The 25,828-nt window shown below is 32.5% G+C and overlaps 2 protein-coding genes across 2 annotated transcripts; both read left to right on the top strand.

Annotated features, from left to right (window-relative positions):
- Nucleotides 2,371–6,290, top strand: LOC109360113 (F-box protein At3g56470-like). The gene is made up of 2 exons (XM_019604845.1): nucleotides 2,371–2,531; nucleotides 5,071–6,290. The coding sequence occupies exons 1-2, from the start codon at nucleotides 2,405–2,407 to the stop codon at nucleotides 6,147–6,149; spliced, it is 1,206 nt and encodes a 401-aa protein (XP_019460390.1). The 5' UTR covers nucleotides 2,371–2,404; the 3' UTR covers nucleotides 6,150–6,290.
- Nucleotides 11,232–22,447, top strand: LOC109361027 (AUGMIN subunit 3). The gene is made up of 18 exons (XM_019606312.1): nucleotides 11,232–11,558; nucleotides 12,264–12,300; nucleotides 12,398–12,501; nucleotides 13,410–13,605; nucleotides 14,139–14,205; nucleotides 15,012–15,115; nucleotides 15,306–15,390; nucleotides 16,002–16,056; nucleotides 16,551–16,682; nucleotides 17,442–17,511; nucleotides 18,560–18,617; nucleotides 18,734–18,789; nucleotides 19,365–19,517; nucleotides 20,256–20,367; nucleotides 20,477–20,618; nucleotides 20,726–20,801; nucleotides 21,643–21,738; nucleotides 22,171–22,447. Exons 1-18 carry the CDS (start codon nucleotides 11,383–11,385, stop codon nucleotides 22,300–22,302), a joined length of 1,851 nt encoding a protein of 616 aa, XP_019461857.1. The 5' UTR covers nucleotides 11,232–11,382; the 3' UTR covers nucleotides 22,303–22,447.

Genomic DNA, 25,828 nt, shown 5'->3' with positions numbered 1-25,828 from the left:
ATAAAATAATAATGTAATTCCTAATTAAATCAAGTAGATAAGATCTTAAATAATGTAATTTGGGTTGAATAGTCTCCACGGTTTGGAAGAAGATTGAGATGAGATGATTTCCTTGATTTGAGGAAGCTTGATTCGAATTTGGTGTTGGTGTTGTTGGCTTGGTTCCTTGCATTTGAGTTTGGCCGAAATTATGTGGAGATTTGAGAAGATAATGTGTAGATTTGGTTGTTGTGACTGATTTGAAAAGATTATATTTGTTGGTTATCTCCAAGTTTGAAAACGTGTGCCATATACCCTTGAATTCAAATTCAAATCTATCTTCTTTCAAATCCAAATTCAAATTCAAATTCAAATTCAAATTGCTAAAACAAACCTATCTTCTTTTAAATTCGTTTTCCCTCCATGCCTTATCTCCTTGTTTGCCTTAGAGATAAAGTGTTAGCTGAATTGCCTTATCTCCTTGTTTGTCCTTATAGATAGAGTTCCTTACGTGCCTCCTTCCTTGAAATGATCATGCATTGACTTCCATTTGCCCTAGCCACGTGAAAGGCTTACCCTTGAACCTAAGTAAACTACTTGGTCATGAATATGGACCAATGTTACAAATAATTCCCAACCCATATTACATGAATTAAATATTAAAAATACTTGAATGAAAATAAACCTAAGACTATATGAGAATGCAATCTCATTTATTTGAATCAATGAAAATAAAATAAACCTAAGTAGAAAGTGACCTAAGGACATAAATGTCCTCCTCACATACCCTCTCCTGGGTCAATTGTGTCCTTTGAGACTTTAAGGACCCATGCCTTGGCTTTGGCCCTAGTTGTAGGACCATCATGACTTCTCTTGTCCTTGGGATCAAAGGCTGCCTTAGGAGGGTTTACATCACTCCACCCCTTCTTGTAGTATTTTTTAAAACCATTTTAATAATTTGAATTGATTTTTTTTCTAAATTAAGTAAAAACAAATAGACAATTAATTATTTTAAATTTGAAACAAAATTTTCAATAATTAATTGACCATTGATTAGGATTCAAAAATTCAAATTAAGATAAAAATGGTTATAAGACATCTAAAAATGTATTTTTTTTTGTGATAAAACCTAAATATCATATCATCTTATTCCTCTATTCTAAAGATGATGTTCTTATTGGTCTCTTTTTTCCTCCCAAATCATGAGTGATTAGTTCTCTATATTTTTAGGATATGATTTTGTCCTTTTATAATAATGATGATTAGTTAATTGTTTCTTCAGTCTCTTCAATATTGTGATTTGGTTATTAGTCTGTGCATTCGTGTGATTTTATTGGCCACATATTTTTATCTCAAAGGTATATCCGGGGAGCACAGAGATGAGAACTTAAATATCATTTTTAATAACCAAACTTGAGCCTTAATTCATGAATGTAGTCTTAGTCTTCCAAGGGTCGCATTGGGTTGCCATAGAGAGATTGGAAAAATATCATAATTCTCTTGGCACATTTACAAGTTGTTGATCTGAGTATACACAAAACGCTAGTGATTTTGGGACTTCAAGTGCAACTGACCTAGAACCAAAAAGGATTTTTTTTTTAGAAGAAGATGACGATATAGAGAAAGAGCAAAAGAAAGACGTGGAAGTATGCAAGCAAATGGATGGTGAATATAAGAAGCCACTTAAGGACTATAGAGCACCTAATGCTCAAGGTCAATGATCAAGAATCAAGACGAGTCATAGAAGTGGATCATTTCACCATCCCGCCTGCTCTATACTCCATGACCAGGTGAAACCACTTTAACATATTAACTTCAAAAGACCCTAATGATCAAATAGATATGTTCTTGGAATTTTGTAAGAATCTTAGGAACGAAGTGGTGTGTGAAGATGTCATCCCCCTTTCCATGATCTCACCATCTCTCATAGATAATGCTCGATCATGATTGAAGTCGATGCTCACTTATACAATCATCACTTTGAAAATATTGGAGCTAGCTTTTGAACAAATATTTCCCACCTTTTAAAACTGTCCACGTCGGGAATCAAATCAAGTCACGAGATTTAAACATGACCTTTGAAATAAGTTTTAAAAATATTTTTATTATCTTTTTATTTTTTTCAAATAAAATAGGTGATAGTCTTCTAAACTTACTATGATTTTAAAATTTTGGGTTTTTCTCAACTTAATAGTGGTTGCATTTAAGGGGTTTGAGATTATGTGGCATTATAAATGTATTTTCTTTCCAAATTATGAAATTTCTCATTTGGATATAAGTCGACCAATAGTAAACAAGTATTCGCGTGTTTACTTGTATTTTGTAGGATTACCATTTATACCCTCATTATAAATGTGTTAAAACCTAGGTGTTTGGAAACACAAAGAGAAGAAAGAACATCGGCGAGGAGCAAAGCTAAAAGAGAATGGAATCGAAAATTGATGAAGACAATATCAACTCCTATAACAGTTTTAAGGTTATATCTCCATCGTCAACCTTGCTATCGTCACTGTCATCAATGTCACCACCACCATCGCCAGTATCGCCCTCAAGTATGACTTCTTATGCCGATATATTATTTAGTTAATCTTGGTGATATATGGATCATGTTTGTCAAATTGTCATTTGTAAATAAGCACTAAGGTAAATCAATTAAACCCCTCAAATCTTTTGTTTATTATTATATTTACCTAACTCCTAAGGGTTGAATGCACTAAGCCCTACTTGATTGACCTAAAAGTTTGATTTTGCAATTGAAACTATAAACAATAGATCATATGGTATCAACTGCAATTGTGCCAATGTTTTCCCCCCTTCTCTCCTATAAACAATAGATCATGGGTTGGATTTGCAAAAATTTAGATACTCAAATATTATTTGGGCACTAGAGAACTTTTTTAAAGCTTTGAAATATAATTTTTGTGACCATTTGTATCACCCACTCTTAAAGAATTTATTTTATCTATCAATTTTCATTCGAAATTGCCAGATGCATTTGTTGTAAAATAAATTGGGCTTTATTTTATATTATTTTCTCAATTGCATATGTGATTGAAATTTAAAGTGTTCAAGTCCATCAATTTTATGTCCATGGGATATTAATGATCACTAATATTGACTTTGTAAGTTCCATGGCTCACCTCCTCTTTGAAGCATGTTTATATGTTCTTGTGCATTGTCTATAGTGCTTCATATGAAGGTGCATGATTCATTTTACATCTTAGCCATTGATAATGCAGAAAATTTGATTAACCGTTAAGGATGACAACTTGTTACTTGAGTGTATTCATTTTGTATCATTTGGCATCACTATCACTTTTTTTAAGGGTGGGATAGTTGATTATGATTAATGTGTAAAAACGATTCAAGGTATATGGTACGAATACAGATCACTTATCCCAAAAATATGTCTCTGCCTCTGTTTCGTTTCAATAAAATTTTGACATCTAATAAAAATTAATATGTATATTTCCCACGACTCAATTTTTTAATAGATATTACAATTTCATTGGACTAAGATATTATTGGAGACAAAATTGGGGACAATTGATCTGCATATGTATGGTGCACCTTAACTTAGTAGCATTGTAGAACTCACTTTTGTTCTCAAGGTGTTTAGTACACTCATGGAAAGGTTAGTAAAGAAACACTTAGAAACACTATGATTGTACGTGAAATATTCAGGAACTCAAAAGATATTGTATGTTGTATAAGATATAGTGTGATAATCTACCTTACAAGTTACTACTATAGTGGGAAATGAAAGTGAAGCTAGACAATGAAAGATTATGTCAATATCATTTTATGAGAATAAACATGTGAGTGTGAAAGAAAGATACAAATGGTAGAATGACATATAGTGGAATAACCACTTCAATCAGCTTGAAGGATCGAGGGAGAATAAGCCGAGAAGTGAAGTCTATGAATAAGTGTACCCTTAACATACTAGATGATGTGAAGAACAACTATATAGTCTTAGGAGTGAGGTGTTGGAATGGTAGAGGGTGAATCATGTAACAATTTATCATCCAAAAGGAGAAAAATTAACTAAGATTATGGAAAATATGGTCAATGAGTATGCAATTGTAGTCATGATATCATTGTAAAAATTCTAACATTGTAATATTGCAATTACAAATATAGAATGCAATTTAAAACACAGGAGCTAATAAAGCAAAGTTCTCATCATAGTCAATATCAAATTCTTGTGTACTAAATCCTTAGAAAGGAGATGCACTTTGGAATTGATCATGTAAACCCTTCTATGATGTCAACAAGTTTCTTAGGAGAAGGAGGATTAACAAGGTTCCAAGTCCCATTACTCTTATTGCCTAGCCTAGTGCCAATTAGAACCAAGAAGCTTGTTAATTGGATGGGAGAAAAATTTATATTGAGATGCATACAACATGTTATATTTAGAGATAAATATGTTTATGTTTTTAGTGCTATCATTTAGGATTAAATTTTAATTGGAATTAAATCTTTAATGTATTGTCAAAATTTTATTGGTTGTCTCTACATACGTCTTCATACAAGTTTTTCTCATTAGATGGAGATGGAATAAAAATGTAGATAGGGATCAATAATCAAAAATACTGTTAGGAATTAAGTACGTGAGGAGAGTCCAACCTAAAAGACTAGTCTATTAGGTAAGAGAGCTTCATAACTTAAATATCACATTGAGTTTGTTATTCTACTCAATGTAGCACTCCTAACAACTACCTCATCCTAATGGTTGAATTATTGGACTTAGTGACCCTTCCTAATGATCAACTATTTTTATTCATGTTAACATACACATGAGAGATTTTTGAAAAGCTTGGCCTATTGTTAAGATGTCATGCTCCAAGTTAGAATGTCAAGTTCCATGTGATGGTGAAAATGTATGTATGTTTATTACAATATAAGTACATGATCTTGAAAAGTATAAAACAAAATATTCATTTTCAAACTGACAACAAGACATAATTGAACAAAATATTATCCAATAAATAGAAGAAAAAAAGGTAAAAAAAAAAGTAAATGCATGTTTTCCTTTTATACTTATGTTGGAAGTGACTCATTATTTTTTTTCCTTTTTGTGATACACAGGAAAAGTGATGAAAAAAAGTGAAGAGACCAACACTGAGCTTCCTTCAGACATGCTTGAGACCATTTATAAGAAGCTAGACTTTGATGAACTTTTTCAATTTGGTGGAGTGTGTGAAGATTGGAGGAAAGTCCACAAAAATGAAAGAGAAAATGTCATGAAATCTCGTGCACCACTAGTAATCCAAACTTCTTCATATGCTAAGAAAATCTATTTTTTCTTTAGCATATCAAAACATGAGATGTATAGCACCAAGTTGGCTAACTTTTGGCGCTTATCCTATCTTGGATTTTCAAGCGGAAGTGTCATTATGGAAAATTATCAGAGTGACAAGATTTTGATAATGAATCCATTTATAAGAAGAAAGATTGAAATCAGTACAAGATCACTTATATCCTACCCTATTCCAAGCTCATGCAATGTCACTCTTGCATTTGTCAAAGGTACTCAAGACTTTATCATAGCTTTTTTATGCAAAAGTAATTTCAGTTTGGATATCTATGATTCTAGGAAATCTTCTTGGTTTACTTATTCAAGATATGGAAGACCGTTCATGATTGCAGACTTAGTGGTTTTGAATCATACTATGTTCTTTATCACTAACACAGCCAAAATTGGAGAATTGAGATTGAATAGAAATCATGGAAAGGAACTATTTCTAGAACTGAAAAATGCTCCAAATATCACTTCTTCAACCCTTAGGTTGATTAGCTGTGATGGGAATCTTCTGGTTGTGAATTTTAGACCTAGAATATTCTTAGAAGTGTACAAGATTGACATGCTAAGAATGGAATGGGTTAGGTTGGAAAGTTTGGGAGATTTTGCATTGTTCTTAACTCTACAAAGAAAGTGTTACACCTTAAGGAACCCAGAAAAGTGGGGGTATGAGAAGAATCATTTGTATTATATTAATGGTGAATCTGCAAAATGCTTTGTATATTCAATGGAGAATGAACTGGTCAAAAGCAACATGCCTTATAGAGCACTTCCTGCTTCATCAAACTCAAAATCTAAGTTGTACTGGTTGGATTGGTGTTTTCCTAATGAACGTGATGAGATAGATTATTCAATAATGCAGTAACCTAACTTGGTTACATGACATTATGTATATGTGGATTATGAACTTGTATCAGTCCATTATGAACTTCTATTTCTTTTTTATTTTTCTATCTTTTGTTTATGTATAATTTGAGTAGATTGGAAAACTTTGTCAGATTATGTGTGTTTGGAACCTTTGCTCAAGTTATTATTTAAATTTGGAGACTTATGTGTTTACCTTTTAATTTAATTTCCTGGTTTAGCTTGCATATTCTCTTAAATTTAGGCTTAGAAATTAGTATAAAATATATCCTATAGATTTCATTCAAATTTTCCTTATTGGATATTGATTGCATGATTGAATGAAATACATGTATTAAAAATTTCTTTTGAGGATTATTTGATTTAAGATATTGTATACATGTTAACGTATGTAAATTATTGGTTTAATCATAGACAATTTATTGAATGCCAATTTTTTTAATTTAAATTTAGTTTTTTCTTCTTCTAATTTTGTACGATTTTCAAAATTTATTTTCATAAGTTAGTATTTATCAAATAAATTGTCTAATTATTAAATTCTTATGATGTTTTACTAATTATTCATACTAAAAATTAAAACTTATCTAGGTAGACAAATATACTTTATATTACAATATTTTTATTTGAATTTTATACAAATATTAAATTTACTTGCTATAGTAAAATTGTTTGTAATTTAAGCTATATCTCAGATAACATACAAGCTCAATGATCTATATTAAATATGGAAGAGTAATACATGATGACAATGAGAACTTGAGCACTTTGAAGGAGATTAATTACTCATCTAAATGATTGGTATACCTACACACAAGTTCTAAAAGAAAAAAAAGTGGTTTGTGTTTGTTTATATAAATAGACTTAGGGCAAGTCTTACAAATATTTTTGAGGATATGAATGAAGAAATAGGATACATGTTTATATAATTAGATTATTAGTTTCATCAAAGGCAATTTATTGAACTTTAGTGCCCAATTTCTGTTTAAACTAGATTTCCTCCCACTAATTTTGTACAAATTTCGAAGCTTATTTTCATAAATTAGTACTTTCAAATCAATTTCTAACTATAAAATTGTTATCATTTTTTACTCGGCTTTTCATAAAAAAAGTATACTTAGATAGACAAATATATTATATCAGTAATCTTTTTATTTGAATTTTATAAAAATATTGGATTTACTATAGTCAAATTATTTTCTATGTGTAAAGTTTTATATCGTATCGTATAGGTTTTAAAACCCATGTTGAGTATCTAGGAACAATATATATTGAAATGAATAATTATATACGGAAGGAGATTAATTTCTCACTAAAACATGTATAAATCTGACAGAAAGTCTAAAATAAAATAAAACTAGTTTATATGTGTTTGTTTAAATTTGATGTTAGAGGGCATCTTACAATTTTTTTTAAGTAGTACATTGATAGTAGGGATGAGTAAGACCCAACCCAATACGTAAACCTGTCTCAACCCACTAACATAGAGATGGATCTGACTCGTCCAAATAAATAAAAAAGGACAGACTCAATTAAAAAGGACAGACTCGTCGTCAAAAAAAGATGGGTTCAGATCTATGTTCGAGTCAACCAAGTCGTCCCTTATATTTATATATAAAAAATAGTTGAATAAGTACCTATCAATACTCATATGTTCACCCCATAGAACTCAAATACCTACAAACTCACACAATATATTCACACCACTTATTGATAGAAAACGAGTTAATTTTTAGTTTTTGTGTACACCAATTTAAGTTTTATTTTTTAGTTAATAGCTAGTTATTTTATTCATTTTTGTGTGAACTTTTGAGTATTAACATGTTGTTGTCATTTCAGTTCTCATGTGTTTTTTATCCCTTACAAGAACACTTCCGCTTATGTTGGCACTTGAAAGTTTAAATTGTTCTGAAATTTTCAATGTCTTCTATAATATTCAGTCACATGATTGTAATAATTTTTAGTTTGTAGGATGCAATTTACGATTGGTAGTTTACATACTGATGTATGTGTGATGCAAATTTTAGTTGAGTTTATATACATATTGTGATAATTTTGATTGTACATGCTTAAAGCTTTGAGGGAAAAATCAACATTTATCATTTTGTCCTTTTCCAACCTGCACTCGTCCTTATCTTGACCCGTCTTATTTTGGACTTATCCCTCACGCATCAGGGATGAGTTCGAATTTAAAAATTGATCTGATCAATATTTAGGGACAGTTGATGGATATGCGTAACTCATCCCACACTTACCCCTAATTGATAGGATTAAGAAAGAGCTAATGACTAGGATATAAAGGGAGGATGATTATCAAAATACATCCTATTTACTAATAGTGAGCAGACCCTACCCACTCATTTGGTTGGCCTAATCATGATCAAACTCAAATAGGGTCGAGGTGTTATCGGGTCTAGGGTCAAGTTCGGGCTTAAAGTTAGACACATTCAATATTTAAGGTCATGTAGGGGACAAATATGACTCAGCCTAGACCCGTCCTATGGTTACTCAGTCATTATATTTTTATGTGTTTGTATTCAATTATATACAAAGTAATGACATCTTTTTGGTCGAAAATATCATTGATTTTCTATTATTTTCATCATATATATGATTAAAATATATACACATGTTATTTCATATGTCAAATATATATTCTTAATACTAAATAATATTGAGAAAATTTTATCCAAAAGAGATATGTATTATATTTAATCATGTCTAGGTCGAGTTTGAGTTTATAGGTTGACTCAGTCGACATTTAGGATTGGGTTAGCTTTGGATCTAAGGCCGGGTCCAAGTTCAAAAAATGATTCAGTCAACATTTAGGGTATGGTAAGGGACAAGCCTTACCCGAACCAACCCGACCCATGATCACGCGTAGATTTACGACCGTCCACATTTCTTGTTCTACATTAAGGGTGAGTTTGGGTTAGGTTGGATCGAATAAGGTTTGTCTCTTACCTAGTCCTAAATGTTGGTCAAATTATTTTTCCAATCCGATCTAGATCCAAATATAATGCATATCCTTTTTAGATAATTTTTCCTAATATTACCTATTAGTATGTATATCTAATTTAGCATATGAATTGATATATATATATATATATATGATAAAAAACCAGAGAACCATTGATATTTTTTATTAAAGAGGTGTCATTACTTTGTACACAATTGAATAGATACACATACAAATATGATGAATGAGTGACAAAGAACATGTCATAATTGTCTCTTACCCCGACTCTAAATATTGATCAGATCTAGTTTTTGAACCCGAACTCAGTTAAAACTCGATAACTTTTAGGTCGATCATGATTGAGCAAAACCGAGTAAGCGAATAGGGTTAGATCCTACTAGCAAAAAATTTGGTTTCCCACAAGTATCCTCGCACTGGAGGCAATCATGTTCGAGTCGGGAACATCCACAGGTACGTGGGGCTAACTCTCATAGTGGACATTTTTCCATCTACATAACTCAAACCTGAGACTTACTTAAAGGGAATCAAGCATGTACCACTTGAAAACGTCCGTTGGTTACTCGCCCCTAATTTCACCAAACAAAAATGAACATGGAAAGTAAGTTGGAATTTATTTTTCTTTGCACCAAAAATATAAAATCTTTTCTTTAATTTTTTATAACTTAAATTTTAATACATAATTTTAGTTGATTTTTTAGTCTCTAAACATGTCATCTTGGAAGGGATCAAGTAATAGATGTCTAATGGTCATGAGTGACAATAGAAGATAACTAATAGCAAATGACAAGTTAATTAGTTAGTAGCTAAATTAGCTGGAAAATTATATAAAAGAATTTATATAATGAGAAAGTTAAGTTGATATAAATGTATTTCCCAAATCAGGATTTATAGACTTGAAACCTTTCTCAAATTTGCCTATAATTAAATAGGGATACGATGCTATTTTTGATTGAATAAATCTATTGACTAGAGTGTAATATCCTCTTATATCTTGTCAGTTATACTCATATTTATATGTCACCTAATGTCTTTTTAAGATTAACAATAAACTTATAACTCTATATAATAAGAGAGATTTTTCAACAAAAAAATACAAGTTTATAAGACATCATTTGATAAATCCTCCCAAGGCTTCTTTTTTTTCTTTCTTTCCTTCCAAAATCTAATTCTTAAACAAATCTTAAATTGACTTTCTGCCACAAATATCACCTTAACAAGCTAGAGCACAAATCTTCAAGAATCTCACTAGACACAAGCATCATGTTTTCTTTTATTTCGAAATTATTATAACCTATAAATAAAGAGAAAATATTTTTTGGTATATAAAATTTTAGGTGAAATAAATTTTAATGTTTCACCGAGATTTGTACAAATCTTATCATAACTATACTAACATGGATATAAGTCTTCACATGAACGGTAGATTTTGAACTCGACATTACAGACTTTAACTTAATTCTTTACTATTAGACTAACATTTCTTAAAATATAATAATAAAAGTTTAAAAGCTCTTTTGTGTTATAGTCCTTTAATCTATATTTATGAATGGATTCTTTTTTAACCCTTTCTTTAGCAAAAACAATTTAAATGTCAAATTTCACCGTTAAATAAATTAATAGAGGTTTAATAAAAGAGCCTATTTTATGAATAAGAGAATTTTAAAGCTTGATTGAGATGAAAATAAAGTTGGTAATTCATATTTATAAAAGGTGTAAAGTTTAAAGGGATAGATACATTTTTTTTCATATTTTTGTATAACCAAGATTATCTCCTTACCCTTTAAAGAACTAATATATTTTATAGTGTTGACTCATTCCTATAAAATTCTTGTATAATCAAGATTATCTCCTTACTCTTTAAAGAACTAATAAAGTAGGAAATTCCTACAAGTACGTCTCACAGTAATCGAATCATTAATATTTTGGGTCTATTTGAGATCCAACTAGACCGTATACAACAAAATCAACAACTTCTTGGTTAGACTAACATTTATTTAAAATTAAAAATAAAGGCTTAAAAAGTATTTTTGTGTTATAGTCCTTTAATTTACCATATTTATGAATGGATCCTTTTTGAACCCTTTCTTTCAAATTATAGCAAATTGTTTGATTTACTCATCCAGATCCTCTCTCTCAACCCCATCACCCTCATCCACCAAACCGGCAACCACCGTTGATCGGCCGCCACCGTTGTCTCTCAGCCACCACCCATTTCTTCAGAAAAAGGAAATAAATGTAAGAGTGATAACAATAAAGAATGAGTGGTGGTCGATTATGTAGTTTACTCGCTGAATTGGGGTACCAAGGTGCAGATGCATTAGACCCAGATAGTTTTGAATGGCCTTTTCAATACCAAGATACTCGTCCTATTCTTCATTGGATCTCTTCTACTCTTCGTTCTTCCAATATTCTCTCCTTCTCTGAACTTTCCCAGTTAGTTTTTCTAACCCTTTTTCGTCTTTTTTTGTAAAAAAAATGTTACTTTAGTGTACAATGTTTTGTTTATTGTTTTTGTTCCTACCCATTTGCAGATTTTACTTGTTTATTAAATTAATGTGTGTTTGTTTTTGTTGGGTCGGAAATAGTGCAAATTCTTCAGCTAGTTTAAAATGTTAGGGTATATACTATTGACTTATGGTCCAAATGGTGTGAAACTTGGTTTTTATTTACTATTAAGTGAGGTATTTGGTTCATAACTAAGAACTTAATTCGCCTTAAGCAATATCTCTAGTTCGAGTCTTCTGAATGAAAAAACTAGATACCTTCCTGACTCATGTTGGATTAGTCTGAGTCTTGTTTCTGGATATTGAGGGTACCAAAATAATTCTAGAAATATTGTTGAATGGAGTTGGAAAAGGTAAGTTAGTTTATTTTTACTTTTACTAGAGTAGCAAAGAGCTTAGTCCCCTTTTGCTAAGTCTCAAATTCGAGTTTTGTGAATGGAAAAAGGTACCGGAGAGGTTGTCCTCTTAAGCGGGTATTTTTCGGTTCAACTTGGATTAGCCAGGGTCCAAAGTGATATCTAGATACTGAGTGTCTTAGATCGAAAGTAATGTTAGGAATATTGTTGTATGAAGTTGGAGAATGGAATTTTTTTGTTTATTTATCTAGCTAATTTTATGGCATGTGGGTTTTCAGGTATGAGCAGTTTAAGCAAGAAGGGAAGCTCCTGGAGGTAGTATTTTCATGCCAATTTGTTTTGATTCTGATTTTAAATAATGTTTTATTATTGAAGGTTTGAGAATGGGTACTAACTTGTTGTTTCTGAATAGGGTGGAGATTTGGACTTTGCTTATGATAGCATTTCAGCCTTCTCTGATAGGAGAGACAATCAGGAAGCCGTTTTTGGTGCTGAGGAAGGACTAAAGGAGATAAAGTAATCTCTTCATTTCAGCTTTATGCTTAATTGTGTGCGTTAACTGTTAAGTTGGATATTATAGGAAAGTTACTTCTAAAAGTAGTTGAGTGTTTGATAAATAATAAGTAGAAAAAGACCAAGGTGGAAGATTCAGTAGTATTTAGTTGTAATTTTGTGTAGATGTTAGGTATTTTTGAATTCTGATACAACACAATTATCATGCCTGATTCAATGATTTCCAACAAACAAGCAGATCTAGGCTTGTGATGAGTGGCCACTGGTCATTATCTGATCATCATATGTAGATAGTTCCTTTCTAAGATTACCAAATAACCTAAAATGAAAACTGTGCAAAAAAAGCATTAAAAGAAACTTCAAATCTGTCTAACAAGGTAGTGGAAGATTTAGATAGTTCCTTTATGAAGTATTGGTATGACAGGTGAAAATCTGCCCTTAGTTGCTTCTCAAAGTTGAACATATTTGGTTTGGCAAATTTGGAGAAGGAAGCTAGTGATTATCAATTGGATTAGGGTGCTGCAATGATAGAAAATCATAGGTTAAGGAAACAAAAAGGGTGATCTAGTGTTTATGCCCATAAGATTCTGCTGAGCTTTTAACTGACCATCAACTTAGTGCAATCACCCTCTCTGTTCTGCTGTTGTAATTGGATATTTGAAAACACTCTCTGATTTTGGAAACTTATACTTGTCGTTTATTTTTCCCTCCTCCATTTCTAAGTAGCATATAAGGATATGGTTGTTCTCGGTCGGAATTAATGTCATAGACAAACCATTGATCCTTTGAGGCTTTGAGCAACTTTTTTGTCTGTGCACGTGATTGGTTTTCTCTTGAGTCATAAATTGGAAATATTAATACAATTTGACTGCGGTACGATGTTTCCCTTATGAATGTCGGTTTGTCTTCAGAGAGGCAACTCAGGCATATAAAGCTGAAGCTTCAGACTTGCAAAGACAGCTAAGGCATCTGCAATCTCAGTTTGATATGCTTTCAAGCCAGGCATCAACTTTGACCCAGGGGAGGCGATCACGTGTTGGTGCAACATCTATTGTAAATGGACACCTCACGACGATAGATGATAGTCTCTCAGTGAGAAATTTACAGGTGCTTAACTTAAGGATTAGGTCATGGACAACGTATTTGAATGATTCTATGCGCAAAATTTATGCTTTTCATGGTGTACATTATCCATGTTGATGAATGCTTTATTGTGTTTCCCAAATGAGTAATTTTACTGCTGATTTTGCCTCAACAATGTTGTCTTCAGTAGAAATCGTACATCTTAAAGCAAAACAATAATTCGAATTATGACACTCAAGTATGGAATCAAGTTGGAAACTAATAGTGTTAGAGATATAAAAAAGTCTCGAGCCTTTACCAGTTGACCTAGTGTTGGAATTATAAATCCTCGACAATCATGAATTCTGCCTTACTATTGAAATTTGAAAATGGCCACTTGGATGTTGACTCTATTTGTTCTTCTACTAGAAGCTCTCTTGGCAATGTTAAGTATTTCTGAACCATGTGCTTCTTTGATTTGTTTCTCGTTCATTTTTTCCTGTTGAATCATTATTTCATTTTCCTTGAACATTGCTTCATGGTGCCTTGTGTGTGTATTAAATTCGTTTATTGTTTAGATGAATGCAGTTCTTGGAAGAATTGCTTCCACGACACAAGAGTTGGCACATTATCATTCAGGAGATGGTATTATTCCTTTTTTTATTCCACTCTGATGTTTCTTTCTTTTTCTATACTCTTTTAAAATTTTCATTTCTGTTAGTAGTGTCTATGTGATCCATAAGTGACACTGTTAAAATTACTGGCTTTATCTTTGTAGTGACAATATCTCTGGTTTATGTTTTCAGCTTTGGTTGTTGAAATTGTTATAAAAGATTGCAGATGTGATCTAAACAATTCTTCTATAATCATGGAAAATATCCCAAATGTATCATATGTTGCATTGTCAAGAATATGTGTACTGACGTATCAAATACGTATCATATTAGATGTGTCGTATTTGATACTCTTATTGGTATCAATGCTTCATCGTTGAGTAGCATACCTCCTATAATCAGGGAAAATGCAAAGGAAAGTGGAAACCGATATTTTGAAAACATATGAACACTTTAAGGAATCATGAGAACAAAAATAATGGGTTTATTGACAATAAATAGCCCAATGGTAATATTTTGCCACAAGTTTCTCTTCAATGATCCAAAACTATTCTTGTTTTCTGGAAAAACAAAATTGCAAGCAGTAGTGATAGCTTAGTCTTTCTTATTCCAATTTTCAGTCTTGCATAAGATGCTCAAAAGTTGGTGCTGTGATTAGTGAGAGAAACACTATTCGTCATGATGTATGTTTGACACGTTTCAGGTTGTTACCTTTTAATGTGTGGTTACTGCTCCATGACTTGGTGGCAGTTTCTTATTTTTCTTCTTCTTTCTGATATATGATTTTTTATTTTAAATTTGTTTTGTTATTGATGATTTCGTTACTTTGAAATGCAGAAAATGGTATATATTTGGCATACTCGGACTTCAGCCAATACTTGCTTGGAGACTCATCATGTCTAAAAGAGCTAAATCAGTGGTTTGCTAAGCAATTGGACACAGTATGTTTGCAGAACATTTTTTATATATTTTCTTCTCACTAGATCTTTGTATTTATTACATTAAATCTATATATTTCAAGTTTCAGCCTCCTCTATGTAATTCAAACACACAGAATGTACCATTTCTATCTTTACTCTTGACAGTCTTGATCCTTTTCTTGTTCTTTATTTTTATTTTTATTGATATCAGGGTCCATTCCGACTTGTTGCTGAGGAGGGAAAATCTAAATGCTCTTGGGTGAGTCTTGATGACGCCTCAAATATCTACGTTAGAGGTATACTTACCAGTCCTCACAATTTACTGTTACTCCCAAATATTATTTATCTTACTCATCATGACTTCCAAATATTGATTGGTTCTTCCTGCCACCATTCTGGCACCGAAGATAAGTTTTTTCTTTATTATTTTAAATATAAACACCCCTTGTCATATATATGATTATTTTTCTACTGATCCGAAAACTAATTAACGTGAGAATTCATTTGCATTTTAGTTAGTTATTTGTGGCCCTATTGAGGTTGCATGGCGAAGGGCGCTTAACAATGCTGTTTCAACTGTATACACTGTAAACATGTCGTAAAAAAGACTGATAAAATCGTACTCACCTTACTTTACATAGAGGCACTGGAAACACCACGGCTTATAAACATCTGTTTTTTTCGCTCTTTAGAGTAAGTGCAACCATGCTGTTGTGGATTATGCAAGATGCACGTGTCCTGTTTGAACTAGCATGTTGATAAGTGTACATTTATTTATGTATTGATGTGTCCTGTTTGACTAGCATGTTGTTAAGTGGATATTTATTTATGTATTGTCTATGTTTGTATAGACATAATTTAGCTTAGAAAAGGCAATAGAACATTCACTTGTTTTGTGGTTGAGCAGATGTAGAAAAATCACATCATCAACGTGTGTCTGAGTTGCAACGGCTTCGCTCAATGTACGTGATTCTTTCCTATAAGATATTAGATTACTTGTTTCCCTAATTGTCGGGTTGTTGATCTAATTAATACCTGCCAAGTTGTACTACCAAAGGTATAGTATACATACTTACATAGTGCTGATTTGCTTTATAAAAATTAATAATTATGCTGTTTATCTTTGTTATTAATTATGGTGCGTTCCTGTCTTATAAATCCTTGATCGCTCGAGTTCCCAGACCTAACATGATAATTATGCCTGTATTATTTGCATGTTAGACAATATTGTTTTTGTTTTTATTTGACTTAGTTCTGAGGATGGCATGACTGAAAATTATGTCCTTTGTTTATTTCTATTTTGGCCTTCCTACCATCTGATGATACTTTCTTGCCGTAGCTTCTGAAGATATAAACAACACATTTTATAATAGCTCCTATTTTGGGCAGGGTTACTAGTACATTTATTTTGCCTGGATTTAGATTCATGTTTCTGTCTTGTGTAAAAAAATGACAGATTTGGAATAAGTGAAAGGCAATGGGTGGAAGCGCAAGTTGAGAATGCTAAGCAGCAGGCTATTCTGACAACACTTAAATCACAAGTATCATCCGATGAAGCTCACATTCATCTCGATCTTCATTCTCTTAGGTACTTGCCTTTAATTGCAATTTGTAGCTTTAGATGTTACTTTGTTCTTTATAGTGCTTTTATGTATGCTGGGCCTGCTCTTAGATTTGTAAATTTTGACCTCCCTTATGACTAATTTCTCGAAACGCATAGGCTTTGATATTTTGCATTGTGCATTAAGAACCTTGACTACATCATTTGTCATCCCTTCATGGAAGGTACTAAGAATATGTAGATAAGGGCTGTAACAAAATCAATTGTTAACTTATCATCTCTGCTTCAATTTATCATTATCAAGTTGATAAATATACAAGAAAAGAAGCAGTCTTGATTTGCTGAAAGTGTCATTTTATTGTGTAAGTTTGTCAATGAACATGATTTATAGTAGAGCATTGTGATATCGTTTGATCCATGTAGCCAACCCCACCCAGTGGGATTAAGGCTTGGTTGTCGTTGTTGTATATTTATACACGGAAAAAAAATCATTCTGAGTTGTCCCAAGTTGAGGTTTTAATTTGTTGTAATGTCCTGAAAAGAACAACTTGGAGATTTAGGAACTTTAAGTATTTTATAAAATCTTTAAAAGTTGGTTATACGGATTGAGTTTTCAAAAACACTTTTTTTGTCAAAAAATCTTTTTATTTTTAATTTATTTCTTTTGCCATGTTATGCTCTCATGTGGTGTAACTGTCAGGGCGTTCTGAATTGAAAGATAAACTTTCAAATTCTTTTGTTAATAAATGTTTTTTACACGAGACATTTGATTGGTGTAATGTTCAGGAGGAAGCATTCTGAATTGAAAGGAGAACTTTCTAATCTGTATAGCCGTGAAGAAAAGCTGCTGTCAGAGGTTTGTTACTACACAGCTTTTTCGTAGGCTTGTACCATCTAGCTAATAGTATTGATTGCTTCCGATGAATATGATTCGACTTTTCAGTCTAAAGGAGCCACATCATTAGCAATTTAGCATTTAGCTGTCATTAGTTTTGCTCTGTGTGAACTTTGAAGGCATTCTAAGCACCAACCTCACATTTTCAAGGTTGATCTTTTCTTTTGTCCGATGTTTTGAAAGTTAGTCCTTTTTCCGCCACATTGTTAAGGATGGCTTTAATGTTAGTCTATTGTTCATTCTCCTATTCAGATCTAAAATAGCTGCACTGCTAGATAGGAGGCATTAGAGTTGGTAACTACTTCTTAGTCATACACTATTCCACCAAATGAGTTTTTGCTGTATGCATGTTAAGGCTTCAATGGCCTACTTTTTTTCCCCAGCCAATCAAATGGCGGTGGAAATGGTTCCCACCATTCCGAACAATGGAGCAGTTTGGTTATCCCTCCTTCCCATGGAGTTATTCGAACCTCTGCCTTTGGCATTGCATGAATACTCTGGGTGCAACCTTTTTACCGCTCGACCAATCCATCGTGGCTCAATGGCCTACCTTTAGTTTAATAAAAAACAAAGAATGGAAAACACATGAAGAACTCTGAGCTTTTGATGTTTCATTTTGTCCAGTCTTTAAAAACACCTTGAATGTAGGGAAAAATTAAGTTATTGAACAAGTTGATGTGTTTCATTTTCTTAATGAACCAATTGATCAAAAGTTTGAGCTGTTGATCAAGGAACAAAGAATGACTCAAATTTTGCTAAATAAAGTTATCTAATTCGTCATGGCATTTTGCATTGAGATACTAAAGCATCTAACCTAATGGAAAAAATGAAGTAATGGGAAATACTTAATCAGATCAAACATAACTCATTGAATAATTTTAAAAGATGTATTAATGAATTATATCCTTGGGTTTCCTTCTGGTTTTATTGAGTATTATTATCATTTATTTGTTCTAAACTATTCTACCACTATATGATGGTATCTGATAACATTTTCTTCCCCGTTTAGACTATTCCAGATTTGTGCTGGGAACTAGCTCAACTACAAGACACATACATTTTGCAGGGTAATTTAATCAACTCTCAACTTTTTGGAAGATATTCAATTTCGTTTTATTCTACTTTTGTATTTTAGATGACTCCTTGTACAAATTTATTATGGTTTTGATATTTTATCCTCTAGGTGATTATGATTTGAAGGTCATGCGGCAAGAGTATTACATCAATCGGCAAAAAGCTGTAAGTTGATCTGTTTATGTCCTTCAGTCTTGAGATATGTTGGTTAGGTTAATGTTTGCATCCTCTAATTTGAGATGCTTCCTGAAATTGCTGACAGGTTACTTAAAAGTTAGTCAGACATTATTTGGTACATAAAAGTTGTTGAGCGTACATTGTTTTATGTGGGAAACTAAAACCAGGCGTTTGCTTAACCAAATTATTTAGTATTAAAGCTGGTTTTTTCTGCTGAATATTGCTGAGATTCATTTTCCTTATGGGGTTTGCTTTACTGTATTCGCCTTCTTTTTATCCTTTATCTTGATAGAAAACAAAAAATACTGACTTGAATTAAAAAGAATTTGGATCTAAATGGTATTTCTCAAAGACTTGGTTTTTCACAGAACAAAATGATGTCAGGTGATCCTTCTTAGAAGTCAATTTATATATTGATATTTCAGGGTTTCACTGGTTTAATACCTGGAACTATCATCTGTGATACTCTAACGTAATTAAACATAATTACTGAGTGATCTTTAACCTTCAACTGTTTTTAATGTATTTAACCTTTGGTAACAAGCACTCAATTCTTGTTGCAGTTCATAAACCATCTCATCAATCTGCTTGCTAGGCATCAGTTGTTAAAAATAGCCTGTCAATTAGAAAAGAAACAAATGCTTGGAGCATATTCTTTGCTTAAAGTTATTGAGTCTGAGCTGCAAGCATACTTGTCCGCAACAGAGGGACGGGTGGTATGTATCCTTTTACAATTTTTCGATTTCATTTTTTATTTAACTTTCTTTTATAATTCTGTTATCATTGCTTTCTTCTGCAAACATTTTATTCAGTTGTGGTAATGGTGCTACTCTCATTTTAGTTCATATTTCCTTTTACCCTTTACTCCAACCCTGTTTGTGCATGAGTACATCTGGAGTGAATGACGATCTTTTAGGTCGATTCCTTAACAAATATGTATTTAAAGTTATGTGACCATCTAGTTAACATGTTTTTGAAGGTGATTTTATAATGCCATTCTTAGTAGTTTATCAAACACATTTAGCTTTTGTCTTTTTTACCACTACAATGCCCTTGAGATGACTGCATTGCTATAGGACTTTCTGAACCTAAAAGGCTAAAACTACATTGCTATGTTGATTTCGCTATCATGGCATTCATTGAATAGATCCGTGGATAAGAATATTTGGCCATCTGTGATGGAAATTACATTAGTAGTAATATAAGCTGAAACGTCTCCCGGTTGGGTCTCAATTATTGGTAAAGCACTCATACTTCCTTCACCTAACTGCGAACTTGATTTAGCGGCTCTTTCCAAAAGATGTGAGTGCAACTAAAAAACATCTCCTGGATAAGTTTTGTGACCCGGCGGTCCCTTATATTTTCTTTCATAATCCCTAGTTTCGAAATGATATTTCAGTTTACCATAGAACTTCTACTTTTACATAATGAACTTTCCTTGTGGTGGTTTGCAGGGTCGTTGCCTGGCCCTTATTCAAGCTGCATCTGATGTTCCAGAACAAGGGGGAGTACATGACAGTGATCATTTCTTACATGCTATCAGAGACCTGCTAAAAGTTTATTCAAGTGAAAATTCTCTCTCGAAATATGACTTATTCAAGTTCTAATGATCTTATTATTAGCCTTCTAATGAGCTTTTTTGTCCATTTTATTGGTACTCTACTTATTTTCCCAGATACTCAAGCTGCATTATCAACATATGTGTCAGCGCCAGGAATCGTCCAGCAGATATCGGCTCTTCATTCAGACCTGACGACTCTTCAGTCAGAACTTGAAAATTCTCTTCCAGAAGACAGAAATAGGTGTATTAATGAACTGTAAGTTTTTTTTTTATAATTTAATGAACGGAAATTATGAGTTTACACCCTTTCTTCCTGGTTTAGACTAATTGTGAAAGCATTCATGTCCATCTTTAAATTGATAGGTGCACTCTTATTCAAAGTCTGCAACAACTGCTCTTTGCATCTTCTACAACAGCGCAGCCAATACTGACCCCTCGGGTATGTCTCAGATTTGTTTCCGCTGCGTCATGATTTTTATTTTAGCAACTAAATTAATTTTCCTTTTTATTTTCTGATTTTATTTGTGTAAGTTCTTTGACATATATGTTTCACAGTTCACACAAGAGCAAGAATGACATTCACAATATAGTACCTATAATGTGTAGGCTTTTCCTCATTGTTAAAGTTTAAATGTACAAAGTCCATTTTGATGAGAAAATCATATGCCAACATCTAATTTGTATTAAGACTATTGTATTTGAGAATAACTAGTTCAATTAAAGTGAGTAAATAAAGACCAAGGAAAACTCTGTAGGAGAATCCATTAAAAAATCTTACTATAATTGGTTTTGTTGCTATTTTGGTTTTTATTCGGCAAAGGGATGAAGGGACAACGATGATTGTTGTAGGGTTACCACATATAACTCTTTTCTTAGATAACACAGTTGCTTTTATATAAGGAAATCTAGAGGTTGAGTATTTCACCTGATTCATTGATAGTGCAAAAGTTAACATTTTATTGATTATTGTAATTCATAACATATAACCCCACTGGTGCCTGTGAAGTTGTGGATTTTCATATAATTTTTTTGTTAATTATTTGTCAAAACCATTATTGTTAGAAATATTAAAGATGGTATGTATTCCTTTGTTGGTGTTATGCTGAGAATAATATAGAGCTTATTGAAGACCTTGCATTTAGACTACATTTCTGAGCAATTTGTACTTGTATTGTTTGGATCAAAATAGTCTAAAACAGGCATATAAACTTTTTCACTTTTGGACTGTATTGTGAATTTGTGATTTACTTCGGTTTTGTTTCATGTAATGCTTTATTCAGCCATTGATGAAAGAGCTTGATGAAATGGAAAAGATTAATGCAAAGCTCTCTGCTGCTGTGGAAGAGGTGACATTAGAGCATGTCAAGAAGAATGAGGTGAAGTTTCTTATCTAATTGCTTCTTATTGATTCTAGTTTTGTGAATAAAAAGTGGAATTCTTATCTAAGCTTACGATCAACCCTTAGTCCCGGTAGGTGAGATCGGTTTTTAAACATGTCACATGCAAGATTCAACTTTGAACCAAGACAACCAAATGTAACGACATGACCACCGACGGGTATCATGATACCTGTTCCCCACCCATAAGTTATTATTGCGGATACCCGTTATCAATATTTTTGTGGGTACCTATAAGTGCAAGTATTTTTGTCATCCGTAATCACTCTATTTCTCACTCTATTTCTCTAGAAATGAGTTTTTGCATGAATATAGAATGCCAAGATTCTACACATAATTATGTTAATGACTTTGATAGAGAACCCCAGATGATATATTATGACTGAAACTTAATTTGCACTGTAAATCCAGATTGTGAAACATCATTCACAAGAGATTGGACTTCAAAGGAGAGTTTTTGTTGATTTCTTTTGCAATCCTGAACGATTGAGGAGCCAAGTTAGGGAGCTAACTGCTCGTGTCAGAGCCTTGCAAATTTCATAGCAATCATAACTTTTCTTATGTATTTTCTGTGTGCTTTTTTTCTTTTTATATTTCATGTATGTTTGTAACATATTATTAATATCATACCGGTCATTGAACTGATGCAAGAATCCATTCACCGTATTACAAGTTTCTTTTAATTTGTTACTGTAGTTTTTCATTGTTTTCAAGTTAGTTGATTTCCATTCTTTTTGAATCAACCATGGAATGATAAAATAATCATTTTAGTCGTCATATACATTTATGAATTCCATTCCCCTAAATTCCATTTGGAGTGTTTTTCATGAACAAACTTAAGTTCTATTTTGGATGCTTATAGTATAATGTGTTTTCTCATACTTCTTACCTATAAAAGCTTAAACAAAAAATGATACATTAGCTCTTACTAGCATAACTAGCTTATATGCTAGCTAAGAACTTGTAAGATAATTCAAAGCTTATAAGTTAGAATAAAAAACCTAGGAGTTTAGAAGCTATCTGATTGAATTTTTTTTATTTACAATACTAGTTCATATGTATAAAATGAAATAAGTTTCTAGCTCAAGTCATATGCTATCTCTAGTTTGTATAAGATATTCAAGCAAGTTTGATGAATATGTTATGTAAATAGACAAATCAGGAACTACAAAAATGACTCATCTTGTTTTTCTGAAACCATTATAATATTACTCAAAGGGCAAGTTGATGCATTATATAAAATGGAGACTAATGCATAGAAGCTTTTTAACAAATATATTTTCTAACCATCACATAGTTCCTTTTAACCCTAAATAGCCAACCTCCCTTTTATTTCTAACAAAGAAAGTTCAAAGCAGCGACATATATGATTGCATAATAATGGCTTATAGCCTTATACATGTGATACTATTGAAATCACAATAGAAAACAACCCGGAACTTCATAAAGGGTTAAATTTAACAACAACCAAGTCTATATCTTACTACGTGGGGTCGTTAAGGACTAAACTTAAACCCGGACTAAAAAGAAGATTGTTAAAGATCATGCAGCACTTTCCTCATGAAGAAGACTTTGATCAAAACGCCAAACACCAGCAAGCCACAAAATATCAATTTTTTTTAGAACACAAAGGGTATTTGTCCTACTCTTGGTTTCTTTTTCCTTTACCAAACTAATGGATTGGCACATGCAAAGGGGAGTTTAGTAGACTAATATGGAGAATGATGGGAGCTATATACATACAATTACCCTTTCCAACCATTCTCAACTGAACCACATACTTTTGATATCTTCTTAATTGATTCCACCTTTGCAAAAGAAACATAGATGTTTTAGCATACACACTAGTAATCAACAATGTAAGGGTATACTATGATTTTCCTCTCATTTTTTTTCTTCTAAACTTCTTCCCATAATTTTATATTCCAGAAGTATCTTTGAATCCCCTACTACACTATGGTTTGGATGAGTTTCACTTGCTCAACCAAAAACTCCCTTTCGATAAAGTCTGTCAATTGAGGATCATTGTTCCGAACTTCAACCTATTTTTCGGAAATCAACCATTAATTAGGCTTAACAACTAAATGTCAGAGTATCAAATATTCTTAGTTGCTAAGGAAAAATGTAGCCAAATTATAAGGCGTAATGGTAAAGAGACATTACAATGTGCATTCAGAAGTTTTTCATTTGTTAACTTTGTTGAGAATAGCCAAACAACCACAACTCATGCATACAATTCACTTAGCTTGTTACGCAAGAAACAGATTTCTATGCACACACAGTGCAGAAGTAATGGCATGAAAACAGAAGAAACAAAAGAGAGTGAATAGGAGAGAAAGAAATAATGTTTTAGTGTATGAATGAATGAATTTTGTTGTATATTGAAAATGTATTGAACTTTAATTACAACTTGTACATCAACCTATTTATAGCAGCGATACTTCAACTAACTTGTCATACAAGTAAAACAACCTAACTACTTTCAACTAATAGGCTGAATTATCACTAATATCTAACACTGCTCCTTAATTCAGACTTCATTAGCTTCCTTAACTCTGATCTACAATCTCAGCTTCTCAAACCTCTCTTTCTTCAAAGGCTTGGTATATACATCAACTAGTTGAGTTTTTGATTTTTAGAACTCCAATCTTACCTCCCCTTTGCTGACTTGATCCCTTATAGGAGCATCACCTAGCTTGAATAGATACATTGTTGTGTTTTTTCTATCTTATTTATCTCCACACCAATTTGCATCAGAAAAACCTTTCATTTCATTGTTGCCTTTGTTGTTCTGCCTAGAAAGAAACAAGATACCATGTCCTATTGTTCCTCTCAAATATCTCATCAATCTCTTTACTGCAATGAGATGAGATTGTTGTGGATCTTCCATGAATCTGCTTACTAGGCCAACTCCATAAGCAATATCAGGTCTGGTATTGCATATGTACCTTAGTGAGCCAATCATTTGTCTAAACAAGATTTTGTCAACTTGTTTATCTCTTTCTTGTTGGCTGAGTAGAATTCCAGACTCTGCAGGAGTGAATGTTCTATTGCATTCCACATTTGAAATCTTTTCAACACATCATGAGTGTACTTGCTTTGGTGCATAAATGTCCCAAGCTTAGTTTGCTTGAACTCGATGCCTAGGAAGTATGCTAATTCTCCAAGATCAGACATCTCAAATTCTAATTGCATTTGTTGTTTGAAGAATGAGATGTCATTTGATCCTCCATCTGTTATTAACAAATCATCCATATATAGGCAAACAATAAGAAGATCTTGTTAGGTATCAGTGGACAGAACACACCTAGAAGGGGGGTTGAATAGGTGTAGCGGAGCTCAAGTTCCACTTTTGGGTTTTTGCACACTTGCTGAAAAATGTCAAGTTAATCGATTATGCATTGTTCATAATCGATTAAACACGGTAAAAACAGAATGCGGAAAATCTTGTTTAACATCTCTCTTGCACGACAGGTTACGAGAAATCAGGCAATGATATAACATACATTTTTACACAAAATTAAACTAGTTATAGCACAAAATCAATATACAAATTATCATGTTATATCATGCAATATTACAACTTGAAATGTAAAAGAGAAAGAGATAGAAAAGATTGCGCAAGGATTTTATCCTGGTTCGTTTTAAGGTCCACTACAAAACTACATCTAAGCCTCCCCTTCTGATCTTGGGAGATTTTCTTCTTCACTATAGAATATAATGAATAGTTACATACACGCTTCCAATTATAAGACTTGAACGCTCCTTTCTTGGAACCCAAAGAACTTCGTCACCTTTGGTTTGACCTTTCCTAAAATCGCCTTCCAAGAAAACATTTCTTACAGCGATTCAGCCCCAGCCGAGATATCGCTCTTTATCCCAAGACCTCCAAATATTTGTGAAGAACACCTTACCTAACCGCAACTAGGATTTTCCTAATCCTTGAATTACAATGCTTTGAGTTATGAATAAGTACTTAATACTCGAATTTTACAATAAAGATCAAAGACTAAAACCTAAGCAAGAACTCACAATACTTCCTAGTCTAATATGAACGTACATGCATGAG

This window comes from Lupinus angustifolius, chromosome LG11 (genome assembly GCF_001865875.1).
Source record: "Lupinus angustifolius cultivar Tanjil chromosome LG11, LupAngTanjil_v1.0, whole genome shotgun sequence".
NCBI classification, from domain to species: Eukaryota; Viridiplantae; Streptophyta; class Magnoliopsida; order Fabales; family Fabaceae; genus Lupinus; species Lupinus angustifolius.
This window is presented reverse-complemented; position numbering and strand designations above follow the sequence as displayed.